We start from the raw sequence: 22722 nt of genomic DNA, 5'->3' as shown, positions 1-22722 counted from the left end.
TCCTTCTCACTATAAACAGCATCAACATTGATAAACACTGTAGGCTAACTGTAAATATTGGCACCCCTGCTGATAGGTCTCTAGTCTGGTAGATCTTGTGGAACCTGTGCTCACTTCTGTTTGCTTTGAAATGAAGAACAACAAATGTATGCTCAACAGGCCATGGATCTGAACTAGAGGTGAAAGGCAAGAGGCGATTCCGCATACCGCAGCGCTCAGAGACGCTGTGAGATTAAGCACTAAGGCTTGCTGATTGATTAAGTGGACCGAAAAAGTGACAGAAAGCAGCAGCTGTGAACACAACATTGCCAGCGGGTACGGAATGAATACCGAGTGCGAGTGGTATTTGTAGAGAGCAGCAAGAAAATCTATCCATATTCGAAAGAATGGCCATTAAACAAGATTGTTCTGATTCTTTCAACTCCTTAATCCACTGTGCAATTTTGGCCACGATTTGGTCGTCTGGGACAAATTTTTTACATCCTAAATGATTGCTATAATCATAGGCTAAAATCTGTAGTCTTTGATCGCTAGTTTGACAGACGATTAATGAGTTTTGCAATAATTTTTTCCAGATGAAATTCTGCCAATGTAAGAAAATTCCAGACTCATTTCTGCAATGACGTCTCGCACGATCATTAAACTATGAACCAATAGGAGCGCCGACCCTGATGACCCAATTAGCGGGACTTCAAACCACCTCAGGGAAAAGGTCGAAATGAGTCAGGTGGACAGTACAGCAAGAAGAGAAACTTATGGATGGAAAAGGAGTGTTTGTAGGATGTTTTTATTATCAAGTCATGTCATGAACAACGTGAACGCTACAGATTGGTTTGTTTGCTGCTAGCTACTGTTAGCTGTTAGTTACTGTTAGGGTCTGAAGGTGTCACGGATTGATGACGTAAAAATTTGGTCTTTTTTTGTGTGCGTCGGTTTTTGACTTACATACAGCCTGACATTATGACAACTAGGACCTGTGGTGTGACATGTGAATCATGTTCGTACAGTCTGATAAGCAACACTAGTGAGAAACAGCTCTCGTCACCGACTCGACCATTTGAGATTTTTTTTGTTACAGAAAAAGTCATTTTGATTCTGTATTTAAAGATTAAGCCTAACTACTTGTTTCATTTGTACCATTTAAACAAGGAAAACATGATTCGAAATGGCTACACGCCGAGTCAAGCTAAACTAGTCACGTCCGATACAGCCAACTCTTATCAAATGAAGAGTCGCTGCTTCGTCAATTCGCACTTGACTGAAAATTCCGTCTAAACAATTCCAAGAGCACAATGAGAATGTTCAAAGAGCAATCATAATGTGTGTGTGTGTGTGTCGCTACAGCTGTGGCCTACCGTGCAGAGAAAATTAAATAATTAAGCAAATCGTTAAGAATGTTTACGTGTCTGTATTTTTGATTGTAGGAAACGGTGGAAAAAGCAACGCGGCTTCGCATGCCAACGAGGGCGGCGCTCGCTGAAGTCTTTCTAAACCATGTAAGGCACTTTAAAACAAGATTATACCCATTTATTTACTCCTCAGAACATCATTCAGGAAAACACGTTTGCGTTTCAGGTAAAGCATCTTGCATCCATGTCGGACATCGAATACAAATATGTCTATGAAGAGTAAAACGGTCTATATCAAACACCCCAGTCAACAATTCTGCCTTTAGAAAACTAGACAGGAAAAAAAACTTCAGACTGTCAACATTTCATCAAAAACAAACAGAAAGATCAGATCCGAATGTTACTTGTTAGCTACAAAGTTTGACCACTTCGTACTCAGTGTAATATCGATGTTTGGCGCCGAAAGACTGCAGCGCGGCCAGAATTCGTGAAACCTCTGAAGTTGAGAGTTTCAGTCGGTGCCTAAGGAGACACGAGAAAAGATCCAGAGGCATTGGTCCAGCAGGAGATAAACGATTAACTCGGTATCGAATTTCCATCAACTCCTGCAGTGCCGAGTCCTGAGATCCGTGCGTGTATGGATAGTCCAGCTGCAGGATCAAATCTCGAATGGCTTCTGGGTCAAAGTTCACACTGTATCCGAATAGCTGAATCTTAGTCATTTTCATGTAGCCAGCGTTCTGTGAGGCATTTTGATTCGCCGTTTCCGACTCACTTGCTGTCTCGTTGGCTTGAGCATTCCCGTCACTCTGGATTCGGCTCCTCAAATAGAAATGGACCGTCTCGAAGAAGCTCTTCCAGCGGTTCCCCAACATTAAAGTCCAGTTGTAGCAGTCCATCGGGGAGTCTAACCTCGTTTTCTCCCAGTCGGGGTACCCATTTTGGTTCATCGGCATCGTCCAGCTCTCCGAGTGACTCCCGCCGAACGGGTTCACTGAAACCGAGAGCGTCGGTTCCAGGGTCGAGTTCTTCGTCACGCAAATTTGCGCCAAAATCCCTAGCAGCATGTGCACTCGACTTGACTTAGATTTATTGCTCTTAAGTGTCAAGAGCATCCGTTTTCTCAGTGAAGGTTCGAACCAGGTGTTAAGTTTCACATCACTGCTCACAAAGACGCCGGATATGGTTAGGTGGCTGTCGCGCTGCTCCAGGAGATCACGCAGTTCTGAGTCATGCATCTCTGTCTCAGTGCTGAGGTACTGCTTGGTGGGACTCGGGGCCGCCGGACGGCACAGTCCGTGGCTCAACGCAAAGCCGCTGTTGCAGCTTGAGCAGCGGGTTCGGTTTTCTGTAGAGCAGGATGCGCAGCGGCCTCCGGTGCCCACCGAGCAGGGGATGGAACCCTGGCAGGACAGATGGCCACCCGGGCACACACAGCTACGTGTCACCTCCGAGTAGATCCCTGTTGACTCAGCTTCACCGCAGTACAGTAGAGAAAGGGCATGTTGCAGCCAGTAACCAAGATGCCTGGAGATAAAATGAAACCAACAAAACAAGTGGAAGAGTACAACAAGAAAACAAGCAATAAACAACTATTATCATTGCGCACAAGCAAATTGCAGCCCGAAACATAATGCGGTAACAAATGACTCGATCCTTAATAGATGGCAAGTGGACGGATTTGCCTTCAGGAGCGGCAATAATAGCCTTGCATTAAAGGGCAAAAAAAAGGCAGCACAATTTTCAAAAGCCCACTAGTGCCCACTAATAGCTTTAAAGGTTTCGGTATGAGGTGGAATAACATATTACGGTCATTAGTGCTCAAATGCACAGTAGGGTCCAAAGGCCTGAGTTTACAACCAAGAAAGCTTTTTCATTTCATATAGAAACCACAAGTACTTGTTTGTCTGAGAACAGCAGAGTGCAAACAAGTTTTTTGAACCCAAATGGAAAAAAAGAATCAGCACAGGTTTATTTTTTAAAGCCTCAGACGTTCATCTACGATTATGGTCCTTGATTAGAGGATTATTGGGTTTGGTTTTGTAGGAGATTTATCAAAGTTTATTGCAGTTAAATGCAAAAGTAAAAGTAATAGTAGCAACTTGGCTGACATGGGAAAAAAGACATACACTTGCAAGGGATTATTGACTTTTTCTTTGCTATAGGAAACAATCAACAAAGGGATGGCTTGATGGAGTCTAATGCAAAATATTCTGGATTTTACCTCTGTACAGTAACCATAACTAACTGTCTTCAGACAGACAACTTGTTTAGGTGTATCTATGTGTTTTTCTTATTAGTTTATCAATAGTCTAAGGTCATGTGGACTGTTACTTATATCTAAAATATATTGTATATAACAAACCTTTAGACCAATCAGATTTGAGACTTCTGCCAAACGTTGTAGTGTCACAATTCGGACTAATAATGTTACGTAACACAACAACAGCAACTTCAACATGTTGATTATAAAAATTTTGCTGGCACACATGAGAGCAACCATCTGGAATTTGGAGCCACATGCTTTTAAACCCTAATCGTGTTCGTCGAATGATTATAATGATTCCTTTTTATGGCGGAATGCTGGCGGAACGTTCTGTCCCATCCATTAAGCTTCACAAGATGGCTAATTGGCGTCGAGGTTAATGCCCTACCTTGAGGAAAAACTGTTTGGATGTCGAGGCCGGCAATGAAAAAACTCCCAGTCGCGCCCATTTTGCATAATTACACCACGAAACAACTAAATGACTAAACAAGCGCAATTACGGACGCCAACGTCGACCCGGAGTCCATAAACGTAGACCTCAACCCTCCATTCCGGCGTAGCTTTACAAATGCGTACTTGCTGATGTGTGCTCATTCTTCGAAAGTGTGTGTTACTAAGGACACAAAAAAGACTGTAAGGAGAGGGTTTTTTTCCTCCCACAACATCAACATTTTTTTGAGGGGGTGTCAGAAAGATGCTAACAATCAGCTTGATTGCTTAGCATGACCAAGTTGTTGTTGTTTTTTTCTCCCCCTCACAAAAAAACGAATTCTTGCCTTGGATTCCAAATATTCACATACGAATGCAGTGGTGTATGTTTCTTAAATCTGATTGGTCAGACGGAATTCATTTGCAGGAAACCAGGAAGTCATTTGGGATTCGAGTTGATACAATATTTTCTGCTGATGTCTGTTCAGTCTGTAGGTTTAGGTTGTAGGTTTTTGGACACCAAAACATAAGATCGGTATGTGTTTTTTGAACATCCCATTCTACATTTAGTCATCATTTGCTGTTATAATACTTTCCACTCTTCTGGGAAGATGTTCCACTAGATTCTGTGGAGATCTGTGTGAGATTCATTTAATCACAATGGTGTTAGTGAAGTCGGGTATTGATGTAGGTGAGGTGAAGAGGCCTGGAGTGCAGTCTAAGGACAAAGCTGTCCTTCCAAAATAGAAAGCTAGTGTATCAGCCAGGAGTCTAGAAGTAGCTATAATCCCATTTCTTATAGCGAATCAAATATTATGTTATATTTTTGTATTTTGTATTTTTCATGTGTCTTGTTTTTAAACATTATTAAATCAAATCCTTTTTCCTCAGAGATTGTAAGCAGAACAGCATCAAAATCATATTATTATTATTATTATTATTTTTTTTTGTTACCTTTCCCTTGGCAGGATGATTTGGGGCCGTGAGCGGCACCTTCGTCCCAGGCTGAAGAGTTTAGCGGCGCTTTCTTGCGCTTTGCTGATGAGGAATCCGGCGTCGCTCTCCAACTTCCTGTAGCGCTTTTGCAGCGGCACATCGCTCCGCCATTCGCGCCACACCGACGATGAATTCAGGGCGGCGTGCGTCAACAGCCGGACCATGAACGCCTGGAACTCATCTACACACGACAACGTACATGTCAAATGTGTGATATCGAGCCTTATCTTTATTCTTCATTACATGTTCTATATTATGGAAAGACATGGTCAGAATAAAACAGGTGTGTGTGTTGGGTATGCTAGCTGATAAAATAGAAAATCCGAAATAAAATAAAATGAAGCTTTGTTTATAGTCAGTTCGAACACATTAGATCTCACAGAAACATAAGAGTCAGCAAGACAACGTTCCACATCCCGGATTGAATTATTGCTCCAGAAGCCGAGAGGAACAAGATGCAAGGAAAATGGCACCGCAAAACAAATTGATACCGATTCTTTTTCCTATACTACTTTTCTGGGTGTAGTATTTGTTTTCCCTGACTTGGACTGCTAATGAAAATAAAACGAATATTACAATTTCAGAAGTTGAAGCTGTTCAGCATAAATACGGTGCAAGCGGAAGTACTTCTGGTTTCTGCTTATATTCAGTGCCATTGTGTGGTTTCTAATATAAAGAAAGAACATTTGTCTTCTTTTATTTCTATGTGTGCCAAATTTTTTTTCCATGATTCATTCCCACATGAGGATCTGTGGGTGCCAAAAGTTTTGGAAAAATTGAACACTAATGTCTAGAATACACTACTGGACCCAAACTACTGGGACACCTGACCTTCCCAACCATTTGTGGTTCTGATTTGCTATAGAGCTTTGACTGCACCCTAGGCCTACTCACCTCACCTACATCAGTACCTGACTTTACACCCTTGTGGCTGAATGAAATCCCATTAATCTCCACAAAATCTAGTGGAACATCTTCCCAGAAGGAAGAGTGGAGGTCATTACAGCAGCAAATGAGGACTAAATGTGGAACGGGGTCAGAAGTAAGAAAAGTATAAAAAAGCTGTATCCCATCCAAAGGAGAAACTGAATCTTGGCTCCACTGACCGGTAATTTAATCTCCAGTCGGTACTTCTGCTCGACAAAACAAGACTAAGACACAAAAACTTTGCGACCGAATGAACACGAAGTGAGGCACCTGATTGCTCAAACTCCAAGTTGGTTTGCTTCCAGGCTTGGTTAGCGTGCTCCAGGTTGGCATGCTGTGCCCGGAGGCTGGCGTGGGGGCAGTTGCACTTTGGGTGCCCTTCGCTACACTGACACCAGCAGTCGTTGTCGCGGCATGTGAAGCGCCCTTCGCTGTTGCAGCTGATGTAACTCAGAGCCGCCTGGACAAACCGGCTCCTGAGGTACTCTGGCAAAAGCACCTGGAGGCCTGTTGAACATGAACAAAAATCAAGTGATTGGTGACTAACGTCAATTTCAGTTTTTCTGAATTCTGAATTCTGTTGAAATAGTAGAAATACATTCTTTATACGCCAATTAAGGTAGTCTAGCACAGACACAAATCATTAGCAATTTTACCAAAATACATTTCTGGGCTCCCACCAAAGAAAACAACATGCCTAATCTAAAATGGTGGATTTGAAATATTTTTACCATAATGAGGTTAAATTCTCAAATCTGATTAGACAGAAGCTGTTTGCCAAACAGGAAGTCATTTTGGGATTCAGCCTGGTTTTAACATTTAATTATAAGATTCCAGCGTCATGTTGGAGACGGCAAACACGGCAAACGTTTACGCTAGCTCAGTAACTGATTAAGTGTTCACACAGACATGTTGGCATCGAAAATGATGACCTCACATGTCACGTCTTACCTGTTAACGGTAAGATATCATTATACTGTAGAAGGTCAGGTGCTGTACCTTGGAGCTGGATTCGGTTCTCGGGGCTGTGAGCCAGGACTGAGCTGACGGAGTCGAGGTTGTCGTAGTTGCTACAGCCGAGCGGGCCGGTCCTCGTCTCAGTCACCTGAAGGTCACACACATGAGTTTTCAGACTCTATATTAGAGATACATACACAGTACACTTATGTTCAATAACAAAAATATAGTTCCACAAATATCGCAGATGCAAAAAGTAATGTAGGCCTGTTGCTCCTTGTGTCATTATAAAAAAACATAATAATAATCTTCTTCTTTTGGCTGCTTCCATTAGGGGTGCCACAGCAGATCATCCGTCTCTATACCCCCCTGTCCTTTACATCTGCATCTTTCAATCCAACTACCTGCATGTCTTCCCTCACCACATCCATAAACCTCCTCGTTGGCCTTCCACTTTTTCTCCTTCCTGGCGGCTCCATCCTCAGCATTCTCCTACTGATATACCTCATGTCCCTCCTCTGCACATGTCCAAACCATCTCAATCTCACCTCCCTCACCTTGTCACCAAAACGTCCTACATGCGCTGTCCCTCTAATAAACTCATTTCTAATCCTGTCCATCGTCGTCACTCCAAACGAAAACCTCAACATCTTCAGCTCTGCTACCTCCAGCTCCGCCTCCTGTCTTTTACAATGCCACTGTCTCTAAACCATACAACATCTCAGGTCTCACCACAGTCCTATAAACTTTCCCTTTCACTCTCACAGATACTCTTCTATCACAAATCACTCCTGCTATGACCCCAGGATCCCCAAACTCATCCACCTTATATTATAGGATAATAATAACAATAATAATAAACATTAATTATAATAAATAGATAAATAATCACAGGTTATAGATTATATAAAGAAGGTTATACATTGACATTCTAATTAATACATAGAATAAAATTATAAAAATTGAAGACAAAAAGCTGTCATTGGGGGGCTAAATAAATAAGGAAATAAATAAATAAATAATTTTGGAAAAAGTAAAAAAAAAAAAAAAAGGTTAAGAATGCACATGATAATATATACACCAAAAAATATCTATAAAAAAATTGGATAGACAGAATTCTTTTTCATTTCGAGAAAATTTAAGGTGAAACAATTATCAACCCACTAACAATATATAAATCTTTTTAATTTTTTTTAATTAACAAATAAAAAAACATTTGGGAGCAGGGGAAAAAAAAGAAATAAAATAATATAAATTTCAAAAGCTGAAAAAAAACCCAGGATAATTAATAAAACAAATAATGATTTTTCAAGAAAAGAAATTAAGGAGTGGTGGAAAGTTAAAAAAAGTAAGTAATTAAATAACAAATAAATAAATAAATAAATTATAAATAAATAAACAGATTGTGCCGAAAATGATGGAAAACATATTTCGTTCATTTTGAAACTAAGAAAACGTTAGAGAGATGAACCTCATAAATAACATAAATAATAAATGAGAAAAAAAAATCAGGAACAAGAACAATAATTCTGCAATATTTTTTTAAATATAAATAAATATAATAAATATAATTCTGCGAAAAAAAAAAAAAAAAAAGGTTAAGACAAGAAAGTATTATAAACAAAAACATTAATTATTTGGGGAGGGAAAAATGAAGGACACAAAAAAAAACTGTAAGGGGAAACAAATCAAACAACCAAATAAATAAATTAATATATTTATAACATTCTGAAGGTTAAGAAGAAATGAGATGATAAACAAAACGATAAAAAAAACGATAGTTTGGGGGGAAAAAACACTCGTGTTTACTGCTACGAGGTGAACTAGAACCAGAACACACACACACACACACACACACACACACACACACACACACACACACACACACACACACACACACACACACACCCCAATATGCACACTGCAGTCCTTGGCATGCTAACAAGGGACATGCAAATGCACATTAAAATTCCAGACATCATTTACAAAATATAGATGTTTATTTGTGCCTCGCAAGCTTTTATATGGAGAATTAAATCTCGCAGTTACACTGATTTTAATTCTCTGTGAAGTGTGATTTATTTCTCCTCAAGTAAAAGTTACTCCAACTGAAAAAAAACTTTATATTTTGTCGAAATCGGACAAAAGACACCACAGTTTCACCTCAGTGTCTCACAGTCTCAAAGGTCACCACAATGGTGATGCCTTCCAGTTCCTGGAGTTTTCTGTCCAATGAACCCAAGAAAGTGGAGGTAGACAGGGGGTATATGGCTGCTGGGTTTTCCACATCCCAATTTGGTGTTCTAATAAACTCCACTCTTCTGGGAAGATGTTCCACTAGATGTTTAGGGTCCTTGTGAAGATTTCTTTCATCCACAAAGGCAGTTTTTGATGTAGGTGAGGTGAGGCCTGGGGTGATGATAGCAATTCGTTTCCCAAGGGTTGAGGTCAGGGCTCCATGTAAAGCAGATCTTCATGGATCTGGCTTTGTTCATAGCTGCATTGTCATGCTGGACCACTTTCGGTTTTCGTAGTTCAAGTGAAAGGTAAAATTGATTATATATCAGTTGTAATGATATGTTCGGTCAAAAGGAACAGGGTGAACAGCACGTCCAAGGTGGAACCTGGAACCAGTCCAAATCTCAGGTGGATTCTCTTCACTGGTGCTGCATGAAACCATATAGGAACCAGTGAGCTAATCACAGCTAGCATAAGCGTCCTTAGGTGTCTCAGCTTCGCAGGATTTGGTTAATATTCTTGTATTATAATCTATAACATTTCTCATTACTCCTTCATTTCTTCTCCTTTTATCTTGCGGCAAAGACGAAACTATCTTATAGCTCATACTGTACGAGGCTCATTGTGCGGCTAGCATGTGCGGTTCTGATTGACACCGCGGTACGTCCAGGCGGAGTCTGATCGCTGAGGTAAAGAAATGTAAAAAATGTGTTTTATTTTTCTGAACTTGAGTGAAATTACTCATCAGAAAGGAGAGGATGAACCAGGATCGTCCGTCATTATGATCGATGGTCTTTGGCTGATGGTGCCGCTGCTGTTTTGTTCTCATTAACACCCTGAAATATCAGAGAGTAAATCCTTACTCAAGTCAAAAAGAACAAAAAAAAGACAGACATTCTTTGCTTTTAAATCACTCGTGTTTCGAGCGCTTTGAGAAACGGCTTTGGTTATAGAGGCGTGACTTTGAAGCGGAAGGGGGTGTGTCTTCGCTCGCGCTCACAAGTGGACGTGGGGGCGAATCCTGCCGTTCCCCCCGATACCACCGGCCCTGATTCAATTCTCATCACCAAAATGTAGAAACAAACAAATAAATAAATAGTGCAAAGTCATCGTTAAACCCACAAACACTCATAAACTAAAATACACACAAACAAAACAAACAAACGAACAGCGTAAAAGAAACGTTAAACTCACAGTAAATAAACAGAAATATCGAATAAATCAGTGAATAAATAAATAGTACAAATGTAATATGAATGCACAGTAAATAAACAAATCAACATTCATCTAAACAAACAAACCAATAAATAAGCACTGTTTCAACACAATAAATCAACACAATAAATCAACAAAGAAAGATAGATAGATAGATAGATAGATAGATAGATAGATAGATAGATAGATAGATAGATAGATAGATAGATAGATAGATAGATAGATAGATAGATAGAAAACAAACAAACAAACAATTTCATAAATTACAATTGTAACATAAATGCCCCGTAAACAAATAATGCAACTGTAATATAATTGAAGTGTAAATAAATAAATCGACATTATCCTAAACAAACAAACAAACAAACAAACAAATAAGCAAACGAATGGTATAAAAATGAAATGTAATGAAAATTGATATAAATTGTACAATTGTAAACACGGTAAACATATAAATCAAAAGAAAACATAAATGAATGAATAAATAAATAAATAAATAAATAAGGGCAGGAATGGCAAAAACGAGAATGTTTCGGTAAATAAATAAACAAAAACAAACCAAACAAACAAACAGAAACGAATAAATAATAAACAATAATAAATAGAATACGTCAACAAATCGAGATGCGTTTAAATAAATAAATCCACAGATAAAACCAAACAAACTAAAAAATGTTTCAATAAATACATTTACAGGCACAGACATAAATAGAGTGATTTTTGGATAAATAAATAAACAAACAAACAAACAGAAGTAAAAAAGGTTTAAATGGAATAGCGTCTGTTTGTTTATTTACTCAGGAACATTGAGATTTGGTTTTATCGCCATGTGATATCCTGTGATATTTATCACAAATGAGCATCGTGACAGAACAGAAAGCGTGAACAACACGTGGCCTGCTGTAACCCGGAGCGATGCTCGACACGTTCATCAGTCTGCTTCAGTGCCAAACGCCAAACGTGTTTCATCCCCCAGCTGATGGGATGCCATGAGAGGATTGGACATGATGAATAGATGTATAATGCAACAAACACAACATTCAACAGTCACACACACACACACACACACACACACACACACACACACAAACTTGCCTTCAGTAAATGGCCGTCAGCCAGTATATGCAAAACACACACACACACACACACACACACACACACACACACACACACACACACACACACATAAACATATACACACAAGCTTTTTTCTTTTTCCCTAAATTCTTTAATGAGAAAGAGAGTAAGATAATTAAAGAAAGGGAACAATAAAAAGAGATTGAGAGAGAGAGAGAAAGAGAGAGAGAGAAAGAGAGAGAGAGGGGGAGAAAAACAGGCAGAGAAACAGAGAGATGGAGCGGTGGAGAGAAAGTAAAAGATAGAGAGACAGCAAGAGAGAGAATGAGAAAGGGAAAGAAAGAGAAAGGAATAGATTTAGAGAGAAAGAAAAAGAGAGATAGAGGAGGGAGAGAGAGATTTGTGTGTTTATAATTATACATACTGACTCCAAATATCAATCACTACAATATATGCAAATAAAAGTATATGCAAAAAAATCCACAAAAAAGTCCACAAGAAAACCCCTCACATTTTCATACAACTGCATTCATCATTCCATTCCCTCTCCATCTCTTCCTCTATTTATCTCTCCCTTTATTCATCTCTCCACTGCAGAGCGATCAATTTCTAGCGATAACTTTCAATAACTGAAAACCCTAAATCAATATCTCCAAACCAGTCCTCAGCAAAATGAAACAATACTGCTGAGTGCAAAAGTCTTCACCCTGTGTCTGTCCATCCATCCATCCATCCATCCATCCATCCATCCATCCATCCATCCGTCCATCTATGCTTTAGTTGCTTGTCTGTTTTTGGTTTTAAGGCATCTGTCTCTCAAGTCTACCTAAACCTACTTCAAACCTCTCACTTCCCTCCCTGTGCACTTGATGGATAGCTTCTGGGTCCTACCTTGATGGCGGCCGAGGCGATCTGGAGATGGTGGAGTTTCCTCAGCGTGCTGTCCCGGTCTATGAAGTAGGAGGCGGCGAGGTGATGGAGGGCCTCGAGCGTCAGCGTGCCGTTAGCCGCTCCGCTGTTCGAATGGGCCTCGCTGAGCTTTTGCTTGTCCACGAAAATAGTCAAGGACTCCTCGCCTGGATGGACCGAGACGTTTCACTTACATTTACATTCATTGTGTTTGGCAGATGCCCCCATCAGAGCAATCACAAAAGTCTTTATCGATAAATCTATTCTGATCCTGGTTCTTTAGGACAAAGAATAAGAAGTCTAGAATCTCTTAGAAGAGCATATCAGAGAAACGTTAATATAAGTAGAACTGAAAGAGATCATTGGATTACATCATTCGCAAACTACCTGCTACCCAGCTGTTTAGACATCAAGTGGAAGTTAATTCCATTACTTCAGTGCTAGAACAGACAATAGCATGCTTTCCTTGTAGGATCAATGGGACCAGTGGTGCAGTGTTTGAGAATATCAGGTGGTCGAGTGCTAGAAGATGAAAAGATAAGTGGTCAAGTGTTAGAGGATGGAGGGATTAGTGGAGCAGTGGTTGAGAATGAAGAGATCAGGGGAGCAGTGGTGGAGGATGTAGGGTTCAGTTAAGCAGTGGAATAAAGAATATGGAAGTGAGTAAAAAGATGAAGGAGACATCTGTGAATCAGAAGTGGTAGTAAATAGAAAGACCAGAGGACCTGTGGGAGAAGATCGAGGGACCAGTGTTGCAGTGGTAGAGGATGATTGGGCCAGAGGTACAGTGCTAGAAGATGAAAAGATAAGTGGTCAAGTGGTAGAGGATGAAGGCATTAGGAGGAGAGTGGTAGAGAATCAAGGGATAATTGGAACAGTGGTAGAGGATGAAGGGATCAGGGGACTAGAGGTAAAGGATGAAGGAACTAGTTGTGCAAGATTGGATGTAGAGTTCAGTGAAGCATGATAGAAGATGTAGGGATCGGTGGACCAGTGGTACAGGATGGAGAGATGAGTGGACCAGTGGTAAGGTATAGAGCAATGGACCTGTGGTAGAAATTGGAGGGATCAGTCAACCAGTGGTAGAATATGGAAGGATGAGTGGAGAAGAGGTAAAAGATGAAGATATGAGTATACCAGCCATAAAGGAAGGAAGGTTTAGTGGTGCAGTGGTAGAGGATAAAAGGATCAGTGAACCAGTGGTAGGAGATAGAGAAAGTGTGGATGGAGCAGTGCAGGGTGAAACAAGTGTTGTGAGGTGGAGGGAAGCTGGTCAGTGTTTTAAATCTGATCTATCAGCTACAGGAAGCCACTGGAAAAAAAAGAAATCTATGATCACCAGATCATTGCTAATGGTTCTTTTAAGTGCTTTGTTACATTTTTTTTGTTAATCTTTTGGTGTAGAAACCCCAGTAGTCCTGTGTCGTTTTATTTCTCGCTTATCTGTGAAAAGGTTGATGGAGAACAGGAGGCGGTTCGGCCCTGCCGGAGGCTCTTTTTGTTCAAGCAGGGGAAAAATTGGTTCCAGTCAGGTACTGAATTGTCTGGAGATCTTAAATGGAGCCCAAATGAGGGCACAGGAGGCTGCTCTTAGCAGCTGAGCTATCGATTGCAGGATGATCACGGAGAAAGTGCTGTAATTATTCTCTGAGGGAAGTACAGTCACTGGGTACTGACTAGCGCTACAATTAGAGTACAATATTACAGCACAATACGAGTCACGAGACCGGTGGTGACAGATGGAGCGGCTAATGTCGGTAGCGTCGGCGGGTTGTGTGACATCACAAAACCTCAAGAGTATTTTCCCAATTTATTTTTTTTTCTGTCCAAGGTAATTAGCAACATTGCAGAATTTTTTATTACAGCAAATATTTGACTACAAAAGCTATAAATAGGAGAACAACCAGGAGACATTTGAGTGGCTTAAACAGCTATCAAAACCAGTTTATGCTAACTATGATTATGCTATGACTAAGACGATAGTCATAGCATAATGATCAATGTAAAATTGTGAGATTCAAATCTAAAAATTAACTGAGAATGAGAAGTAGCATGGAAGCTCTATCAAATACTTAATACGGAAAATATCTTAGGATACACCATGTTACATATCGCCAAAAAAAATAAAAATCTGCAGAATAAACAAAACAATACTGTTTAGGGCAAAAGTTTGTATCTCCCCCCACAAATCGGTGTTTTTATGTAAAATACAATACGTATGTTTTCAATGCAAACTTTTGAACTGCTTTAATTTCTTCTTCTCTTTTTTTTTTCTTGCTAGAAACAATGTAATTTTTTGCTATTTCGTTCCTTTAATCAATAAAAACCTTAGCTTAGCCTTAGCAGTGGTCCCCAACCCCCGGGCCACGGACCGGCACCGGTCCTTGGGTCAATTGGTACGGGGCCGCACAGAAAGAATATATAACTTACATTATTTCCATTTTATTTATTATCTGATTCTGAACGCTTTTTTATTTTGAATATTTACCAGATTCTCTCTGCCACATCTGTCTATGATTCGGTCACATGTCTTACCTCCATCCGCTACCTTCTTAAAGGGGCTGCTCCGTTCGCTAACACATAATACATAACCGCTAAATTGAAACCCCCAAGCAGGCAAAATGAACAAAAAACACAGTGGATTCACGTTTATTATAATATCTAGAAAATGGTTGTATCATTTTATTTTGTTGAATTTATCCACCATACCTTAAAGGCCGGTCTGTGAAAATATTGTCTGACATTAAACCGGTCTATGGCGCAAAAAGGTTGGGGACCGCTGATCTAAAGCACTTTAAGGACACTATTACATACAGAAACAGGAAATGTTGATGTGGTCGAAAGGAACGCAAACTTTTGCACTCAAGAGCGTTTCTTGAAAAGTAGAAGGAACCGGGGTATGAGGCTTATTTATTTGTTTGTTTGTATGTATACGCATGATGAAGTACTGTAGTGTACGTGCTGTAGGCATGTTCCGAATTCAAGGTAGTAATGAAGGCGCTGTTGAAACCAAAATCTACTTAAAAGTTGTGCGTAAACCGACTCTTAATTCTTGCAACATTCCATACGTAGATACTAATGAAATGTATAGGCTCAAAACTCTGTAAATGGAAATCACTCCATTTTGTGATTGCCTGGTTTTTTGATTAATCAGTTTGAGCGTTCCTGACGGGTGTTAATCGCAATGACCTGATCCGTCATTCCAACATGGACTGACCTCTCAGCTAATCAACTTCAGACATTTTATTTTTTTTTTCTCGCACAGCAGGGAAAAGGTCTAAAAGAATCTGCCTGTATTTGAGCAAAATGAATGTCTGGCCTCATTTTTGTTTTTAGTCTGTCCTAATATTTAAAGATTATGCAAATAAGGTTTCATTAAGAAAATGGGCCAACAACCCATTTATGAGAAATAAATAAAGAAAAGGAATAAACAAAAAACCTCAAGAGATTATCAAGTACAATCAATGGCTTTGGTTTTGTTACAGTACACGTGATTATATATGAGCTAAAGTCCAGTAAGTAATGAAGGTGGGGGGTAGCCTAGTGGTTAAGGCATTGGACTTTGGATCTGGGGGTTGTGGGTTCACTCTTGGGCCCTTCAGCAAGGCGTTTAACCCCCATGGGTGCCCAGCTGATTGAATGGGAATAAAGTACTCCGCCATAAACTTCCCGAATCTGGCTGCAACCCAACCCCGTAAGAAAAACTGCTATGGAAATGGCAATTAAGCCATAAGGTCCTTGCTGCCCAATGGACCTCATGGCGTGGGGGGGGGGACCAGTATCCCACTTGATGTAATCCACAAGAACCACCATGCCTAAAGCTCTGTCTTCTTTCCAGGGAACAATTTTCATCACTTGCTCTGTCTAACAGCAATAGTGCCCAACACCTCCATATCTCTTCCCTATGCTTCAATACATCCAACCCATTAAGTGCAAAGTCCATTTAAGTTCATTTTAATGTTCTGGGACATCTGTGAAACAAATTCTCTCATATTACCACTTACATTAAAGCAGCTACAAACTAGCCTCGAGCTATTTTTCTTTTCTGAGGATAAAAATGCCTCATGCAAGGTTCACTGCTAATGAAAGCTTTGCTATTAGTGAAACGTGAACTCCCAGGTTTCTAGTCTTATTTAGCATTCATAGAAATTTTAAAGAAAACCAGATTGCCGATTCTCACCTCCGAGAGTGGCTGAGACCAAGAAGTGAGTGCCGTACTTCTTGATGATCGTGTCTGTGATCATCTGCAGGCTTGGCCGTCGTCCCAGCTGCCTGATGTTGCGTGCAAACTCGGGGTCAAAGGGCACAGATTCCTGTCTCTCCATGGCCAGGTTGTTTACCTTCCATCGACCAAACTCCCTGCAGAAGATCATACACGGTTTTATTGGAACTCGGCATGTGAGTGAGGATTTATAAGGCAAACCACCACATAGATCATGACAAATATATAAATTGTTTACCTGCCTGTCAAGAAATCTTTTTCAAGGATTTTTGTGTGTTTTGGCATGTGGGTACAACTTCCTGGTTCAAGCTGCTGACACTATGCTTTTATTCTACCACATCCTAAATCAGCTTTATTTGGATTTTCTATTTTCTATTGATGGTTCGTTGATCATTCATGGAACCAAAAGCTCCAGACAACTTTGTCCTTTGTAATTTGGTGCATCATTGACCCCACACCATTATACCATTATCAGCCCCACACCATTTTACCAACCCACCAGTCTTAACAGTTGATACTAGACAGTTTAGATTAGTGCAGTTTGGGTGAACCTGTTCTCACTCACATCTTAATGTACATTCCTGCTCTTGGCTGACAGAAGTGGAGTCTGTTGTAGTTCCCAATGTCACTCAAGTTTTAAGTTGTCGTGATGTCAGATTTAACCTCTCTGGATGCTTTCCTCCGACCTCGACCATCAAGTCATTTCCACCCATGGAACAGCCACTTTCTTGCTTGACATAGTTTCTTATTTTGTTTTGTTTTTTGGTAGTTTGAACCAATCTGGCCCCTGACCTCTATCATCAACAAGTCCTTTCCACCTGTGGACATGCCATTTTCTGCTTCACCGGGTTGTAAAGAGGGCTTATTTGCGTTCCGATAGTCTTTGTCAGTTTGAACCAGTCCGGCCCTTGACCGCTACCATCAACAAGCCCTTTTCACCTGTGGAACTGTCACTCTTCTGCTTGACACAGTTGTAAAATAAAGGGCTTATTTGTGTTCCCATAGTCTTTCAGTTAGCTTGAACCAGTTTGGCTAGTCAGTCTTCTGACCTCTATCATCTCAACAAGTCCTCTGCACCTATGAAACTACCCCTTGCTAGTGTAAAATCTACTAGTGCCTGGAGAGGCAACAGTATCTGAAATTTTCAAATCAATGGTCCCCTTAAATCACAATTATGCCACCATATTCTGGTGTTTGATTTAAGAACTTCTTCAACTGAATTAGCATGGCAAGTGTGTGTGGATGTCTTAAAGTGCCAAGTTTGGCAACATTTATCTACAAATACATAATGTATACTTGTCGTGACATTTTTTGGGCTCCCAGAATCACAGGTTTAAAAAACGACAGTGCCTATAGGAATATGACCTGATGACTGACTGCCAAATCCCGGTTTGCAGGCAGTGCATTTGGCTCATAATCCCACATCTCTGAAAAATGTATAACTGTACAAACCAGTATCTCTAAGAAGCGACCGAGTGTGACAATGGTGTGAGATAGCGAGCAGTTAGAAATGGAGAAAAAAAAGCAGCGTGAGATGAGAAAAAGGCCACAAAAGCAATCAGCACACAATCTGGCTCTCTTTTCCACCTCCTCCTGTTTATACCACTTCTGCGCAACACTTCCTCTGTTCCTCTGTACTTCCACTTGGCCGACACAGACGAGAACAGTAGGTGGGATTTGATTGTGCTGGGACTTGAAAAGGCTCAGCAGGGAAGCAGGTGCTAAACACAAGGTACGGCTCTTTTTTTCCCACCTTTCCGAAACGTAATCTGCTTAGATCTAGACCTTTTTCCCCCTCACACCTCTGGTGATTCTGACATGAGAAGAATGAAATCTTTAAGGGGGTAGGTTGGAGGTCTGGGTAGAAGGTCCTTCAAGTGTTGTTTTAGAATCAGCAAGATGATAGGTGAGTACAAATGGGTGTATGCTTCAAGAGGTCCTTAGCTTGCTTAGAGGTTCTTGCATCCACGGGTCACACAGAGACTTGACGAACCCTGGACTCTGAACTTGTGAGCCATCAATGCCACCTCCCACACCACTATGCTGACACTGAAATTCCTTCTTTTTTTATCTTGCTAATACGCTATCACGGGAGTGTCTGTGTTAGAATTTAATCAAGGTTGAGTTATGAATGCATGCTGGCGCCCATATTCAGATGAGCTCATCAGTAAAGTGGAAAGTGTGAGCCAAACACCTGAATTCTTGTAATATATTATAAAAATACTACAGAATATATAATAAGGAAGAGCATTTTGAATCCATGGTGCAAGAGCAGTTCAGAGTGAAGGATTTTAGTGCTGTTGGCAGATTTCTTGGACATTGGTCTTTGTTTTGGGGGGGTGGGACATGGTCTTGAATATTCAATAGGTGTTTTTCAAGATGATTTTATTAGCCACTGGGATGGTTTGAGGCTTGTTGAGCTTGATTTGACCATCAATTGAGCGTTTTTTAGGCGGGTTTGAATGACTATCGAGGAAGTTTTTATGCTGGATTAGTTTGGATATTAAGATGGTGTTCAGACTGGTTTTAATTGGATATTTGGATGGTTTTAACGCTGGTTCTGACTGGTCATTGGGGTGGTTTTGAAAGTAAGTAAGATGGTTTGATTGGTTCGATAGGGTGGATTTTGATCAACCATTGGCAGGATTTTTTTATAGCTGATTTTTAAGCTACTTTTGATTGCCAACTGGTATGGTTTTTAGACTAGTTTAGAACTACTGGTATAATTATTAAGCACATTAAGTTCATTTGGGATTTTTACTTGCCATTAAGCTGTTTGAGACTGTAATTTGACCACGAGGCTGTTGCGAGAGCTGGTATTATTAGATGGTTTTAGGTCTATTTGTTTCAAATCGTTCTTTTGAATGTCCTGTGTTGACCGACTTCAATTGTTATTGGGTTGATGGTGTTTTAAATGGACAAAACTGTTGTATAGGTCTGTTTTTGTTTGTTTGTTGTTCTTTGTTGCCTGCTTGTTTTGGAGTTGGTTTGGATTTGACAATAGGGGTGCGCAACAAACAGGTGGTCTCCTATGAATGAATTTCTACTGACCAGTTCTTAGAGTGGTCAGAAAAACGAGGCAAGTGTCAAACAACCACAGAATATGAGGTTGCCCAATAGAGCAAATACAGAACAATCAGAATGATGTCCATATTAGTGGTTTATTGGGCTGAATATACAGTATGAACCCATGGGTTCTTGGAATGGTTTTATGGGATGGATCTGGAGTTGGCTTTGATTTGCCAGTCACTTGAAATACATTGGCACCCCTGACTATTCCAAATGCATCAAACACTATTGCAAATGCATCAAACAGAGTAGAAAAGACTTCCTAGACATGTACCTTCATGCGTTTCAATGCAATACAAATACAGCATAGCATGCGCGTACCTGTACATCTTGTAGCGCGTGGTGAAGCCGTGCTGGTGTCGCTCGTGGAACTCGGTGAACTCGTGCGCGCGCCGGAACGGACCCTTGTCCGCCAGGAGCCACGCGAGGCGCTCGGCGGCCCCTACGCACGTGCCCGCGGCCACGAGCATCAGCAGCGCGCGGAGAGCACCGTGCCCGGCCATGCATCCGCGCGTTCCGCATGCCCGCCGCGCTTTCCCACGTTTGCAGCAGCAGCAGCAGCAAGGTAACGTGGACGTAACCTCGCGCGTTAAGTCCGAAAACGGGCTTCACGGACCCCCGTTACGCAGGTGCACGCGCTCACGGCATCCATCCGATCTTCTCATCCCTTTCTCTCTCTCATCTCCGTGCAAACTTTTTTTTTCGGCTTGTTCTTGCAAAATGCACATCAGCGTTCCCATTTTTTATTCTCGGTCCAAACGCACACGAATCCGATGCAATGCACGCGCGAGATCCGACTTCTTATTGCTTGTATTGAACATAAAGTGTCAGATCGGATCTTTTTTTTGCTTCGTGGTCCATGTCAGCAATCCCGAATAAGTTCATTGCAAAAAAAAATAATAACAATAATAATAATAATAATAATATTAATAAACGCGCGTGGAAGTGGATGAGAAAAAAAATGACAGGGCGCGCGCGTGGAGGATTGAATCCGTGACGCGTTCGCCTTATCGCTTCATCTGCAGGGCGAGTGGAGTGCGCGCGCGCCTGCTGCACTTTTGGAAACGCTTTACATTTTTTTAAAGGACGCTCTCTCTCTCTCTCTCTCTCTCTCTCTCTCTCTCTGCGTGTGTGTGTGCAAGCGTGTATGCGCGCGTGCGTACGCGCGTCGATTTTTTTCAATCATTGTCCGGCGTATCCCTTTCACGCGCATGCACGTGTATCATGGACAGCATCGTTTACAAGCATCTGATGATGCATTGGATGCAAATGGGGCCCCAAACGTAACAGGTAACAATAACAGGAAAAAAATGTTAATATAATATAATATAATATAATATAATATAATATAATATAATATAATATAATATTTCTTTTTCTTACTGATCCCTCAGTCTCAATAAAATTTAAGTTTTCGTCTGAAATGCATAGGAAAGGTTGTTTTTTTTTTTTCGTTTTGATTGGCTTTCTATCGGCCCATTATGTCGTCGTATGTCGTTAACGTTACGGAAAACGTGCTCGAGCGAGCCGTGACGTTGCACTCCATTAACACGCTGAGACCTGAGCAACGCTTCGGGTAATGAAGTCGCTCGGTTCAGAATCACTGTTTGCTCTTTTTTTTCATAGGTGCAAATTAAATTCCGAGGCGTCCGGAGCGGCACGTCTATTAAGAGGCGCAGAGAGGAAGATGAGGGGAGGCAGGAGGAGAGAAGGAGATAATGAAAAGCGAGCGAAAGCGGGGAGAATAGAGACATAGCTGGAATGCAAGAGACACATAAGGGTGGGACTGCAAAGAGACAAGGACAGAGCGAGGGAAACTTGTGAGGATCGGAGGCAATAATTGTTGAGAAGACACAATTTCAAAAAATATATATTTATATATTATTCAACGATATGGACTAAACCTCCATTCAGATGTTCCACTCATTTTTGGGGAGTGTGAGGAGACCTGGGGTGGGAATGATATTCCAATTCATCCCAATAGAGTTGGAGCTCTATAGCAGGCCACTCACATTTCCAACCCGTGTAAAGCAGATCTTCATAAAGCTGGATTGTCATGCTGGAACAGGTTTGGGCCTCCTAGTTTAAGTGTATGGAATCTTTCCATCTACCGCATCCGAAGACGTCCTATACAACATGTGGACGAGTCTGGTGTCCCAATACATTTGGCCTACGAGTGTATTAAACCCACTTATTTTAACGTGAGAAACGATCTCCTGCATACAAATACAGTATGGAAGGTATCTCTACTTTAGGATCGATCTGGCATTCGACAATAAGCACCACACTTCCACCACCATGCTTCACAGTTAGCAAGTTCTAACTGTCGTAAGAATCATTCATGTTACTTACACTGCTTAGCGCTAGTTCCGGGCTTGTTGACTCCCCCCTAGATCAAATTACGTAGTTATGAACAGTAAACTAAACTCGAAACTCGAAAAGGTCCATCGTTTTTTTTTTCTTCTTTCTTTCTTTCTTTCTTTCTTTCTTTCTTTCTTTCTTTCTTTCTTTCTTTCTTTCTTTCTTTCTTTCTTCCTCGAATCATGAACGAAGTGTCTTTGTGCCCTTTAAGGAACGTTTCCACTTTGGAAGAAAAGTTCACCTCTTTCCCCTCGTCTCCGGGGTTCAGCGATTTCGCCTTTTACACCGGTTCACTGGAGTCCCAATGCCGTGAAAATGATTTGGCGACCAGCCAGCTTCATGAAGATACGCTTTACATGGTTTGGAAGTGTGTAGAAGATCTCCTGCTGTAAGGCTCTGACTTCAGTCCTATTGAACACCTTTAGGATGATTTGAAATGCTGACTGCACCCCAGGCCTCCTCACCTCACCTACATCAGTACCAGACTTTACTTTAACTCCCTTGTGGCTGAATGAGCATAAATCTTCATAAGCACTTTCCAATATCTAAAAGGAACATCTTTCCAGAAGATTAGACTATTTTACCATTTGGGTCCAACTTTGGATGAATACATGTGGAAGAGAAAAAAATGGGAAAAATGCTCCATGCTTCCACCACCATGCTTCACAACCCCTATAGTCAGATTGTAGGAGGATAGAAGATGCTGC

At 40.9% G+C, this 22722-nt stretch overlaps 1 protein-coding gene across 1 annotated transcript; it reads right to left on the bottom strand.

Annotated features, from left to right (window-relative positions):
* Positions 1–1512: 1512 nt before the first annotated feature.
* Positions 1513–20690, bottom strand: brinp3b (bone morphogenetic protein/retinoic acid inducible neural-specific 3b). The gene is made up of 7 exons (XM_046852453.1): positions 19976–20690; positions 16544–16722; positions 12346–12530; positions 6967–7072; positions 6238–6474; positions 4999–5221; positions 1513–2876 (listed from the first exon to the last, which is right to left on the bottom strand). Exons 1-7 carry the CDS (start codon positions 20155–20157, stop codon positions 1757–1759), a joined length of 2232 nt encoding a protein of 743 aa, XP_046708409.1. The 5' UTR covers positions 20158–20690; the 3' UTR covers positions 1513–1756.
* Between the last annotated feature and the right edge of the window lie 2032 nt (positions 20691–22722).

This window comes from Silurus meridionalis, chromosome 6 (genome assembly GCF_014805685.1).
Source record: "Silurus meridionalis isolate SWU-2019-XX chromosome 6, ASM1480568v1, whole genome shotgun sequence".
NCBI classification, from domain to species: Eukaryota; Metazoa; Chordata; class Actinopteri; order Siluriformes; family Siluridae; genus Silurus; species Silurus meridionalis.
Note: the sequence above shows the minus strand (reverse complement) of the source record. Positions and strands in the feature narration are given on the sequence as shown.

Bases quoted from the DNA above. Each gene is read 5' to 3' on its own strand.
- brinp3b (XM_046852453.1), bottom strand. From the start codon at position 20,157: ATGGCCGGGCACGGTGCTCTCCGCGCGCTGCTGATGCTCGTGGCCGCG. The intron at 6,475-6,966 runs GTACAGCACCTG...CATGTTCAACAG, and splicing joins GAACCGAATCCAGCTCCAAG to GCCTCCAGGTGCTTTTGCCA. The intron at 2,877-4,998 runs GTAACAAAAAAA...TTTTATCTCCAG, and splicing joins ATCATCCTGCCAAGGGAAAG to GCATCTTGGTTACTGGCTGC.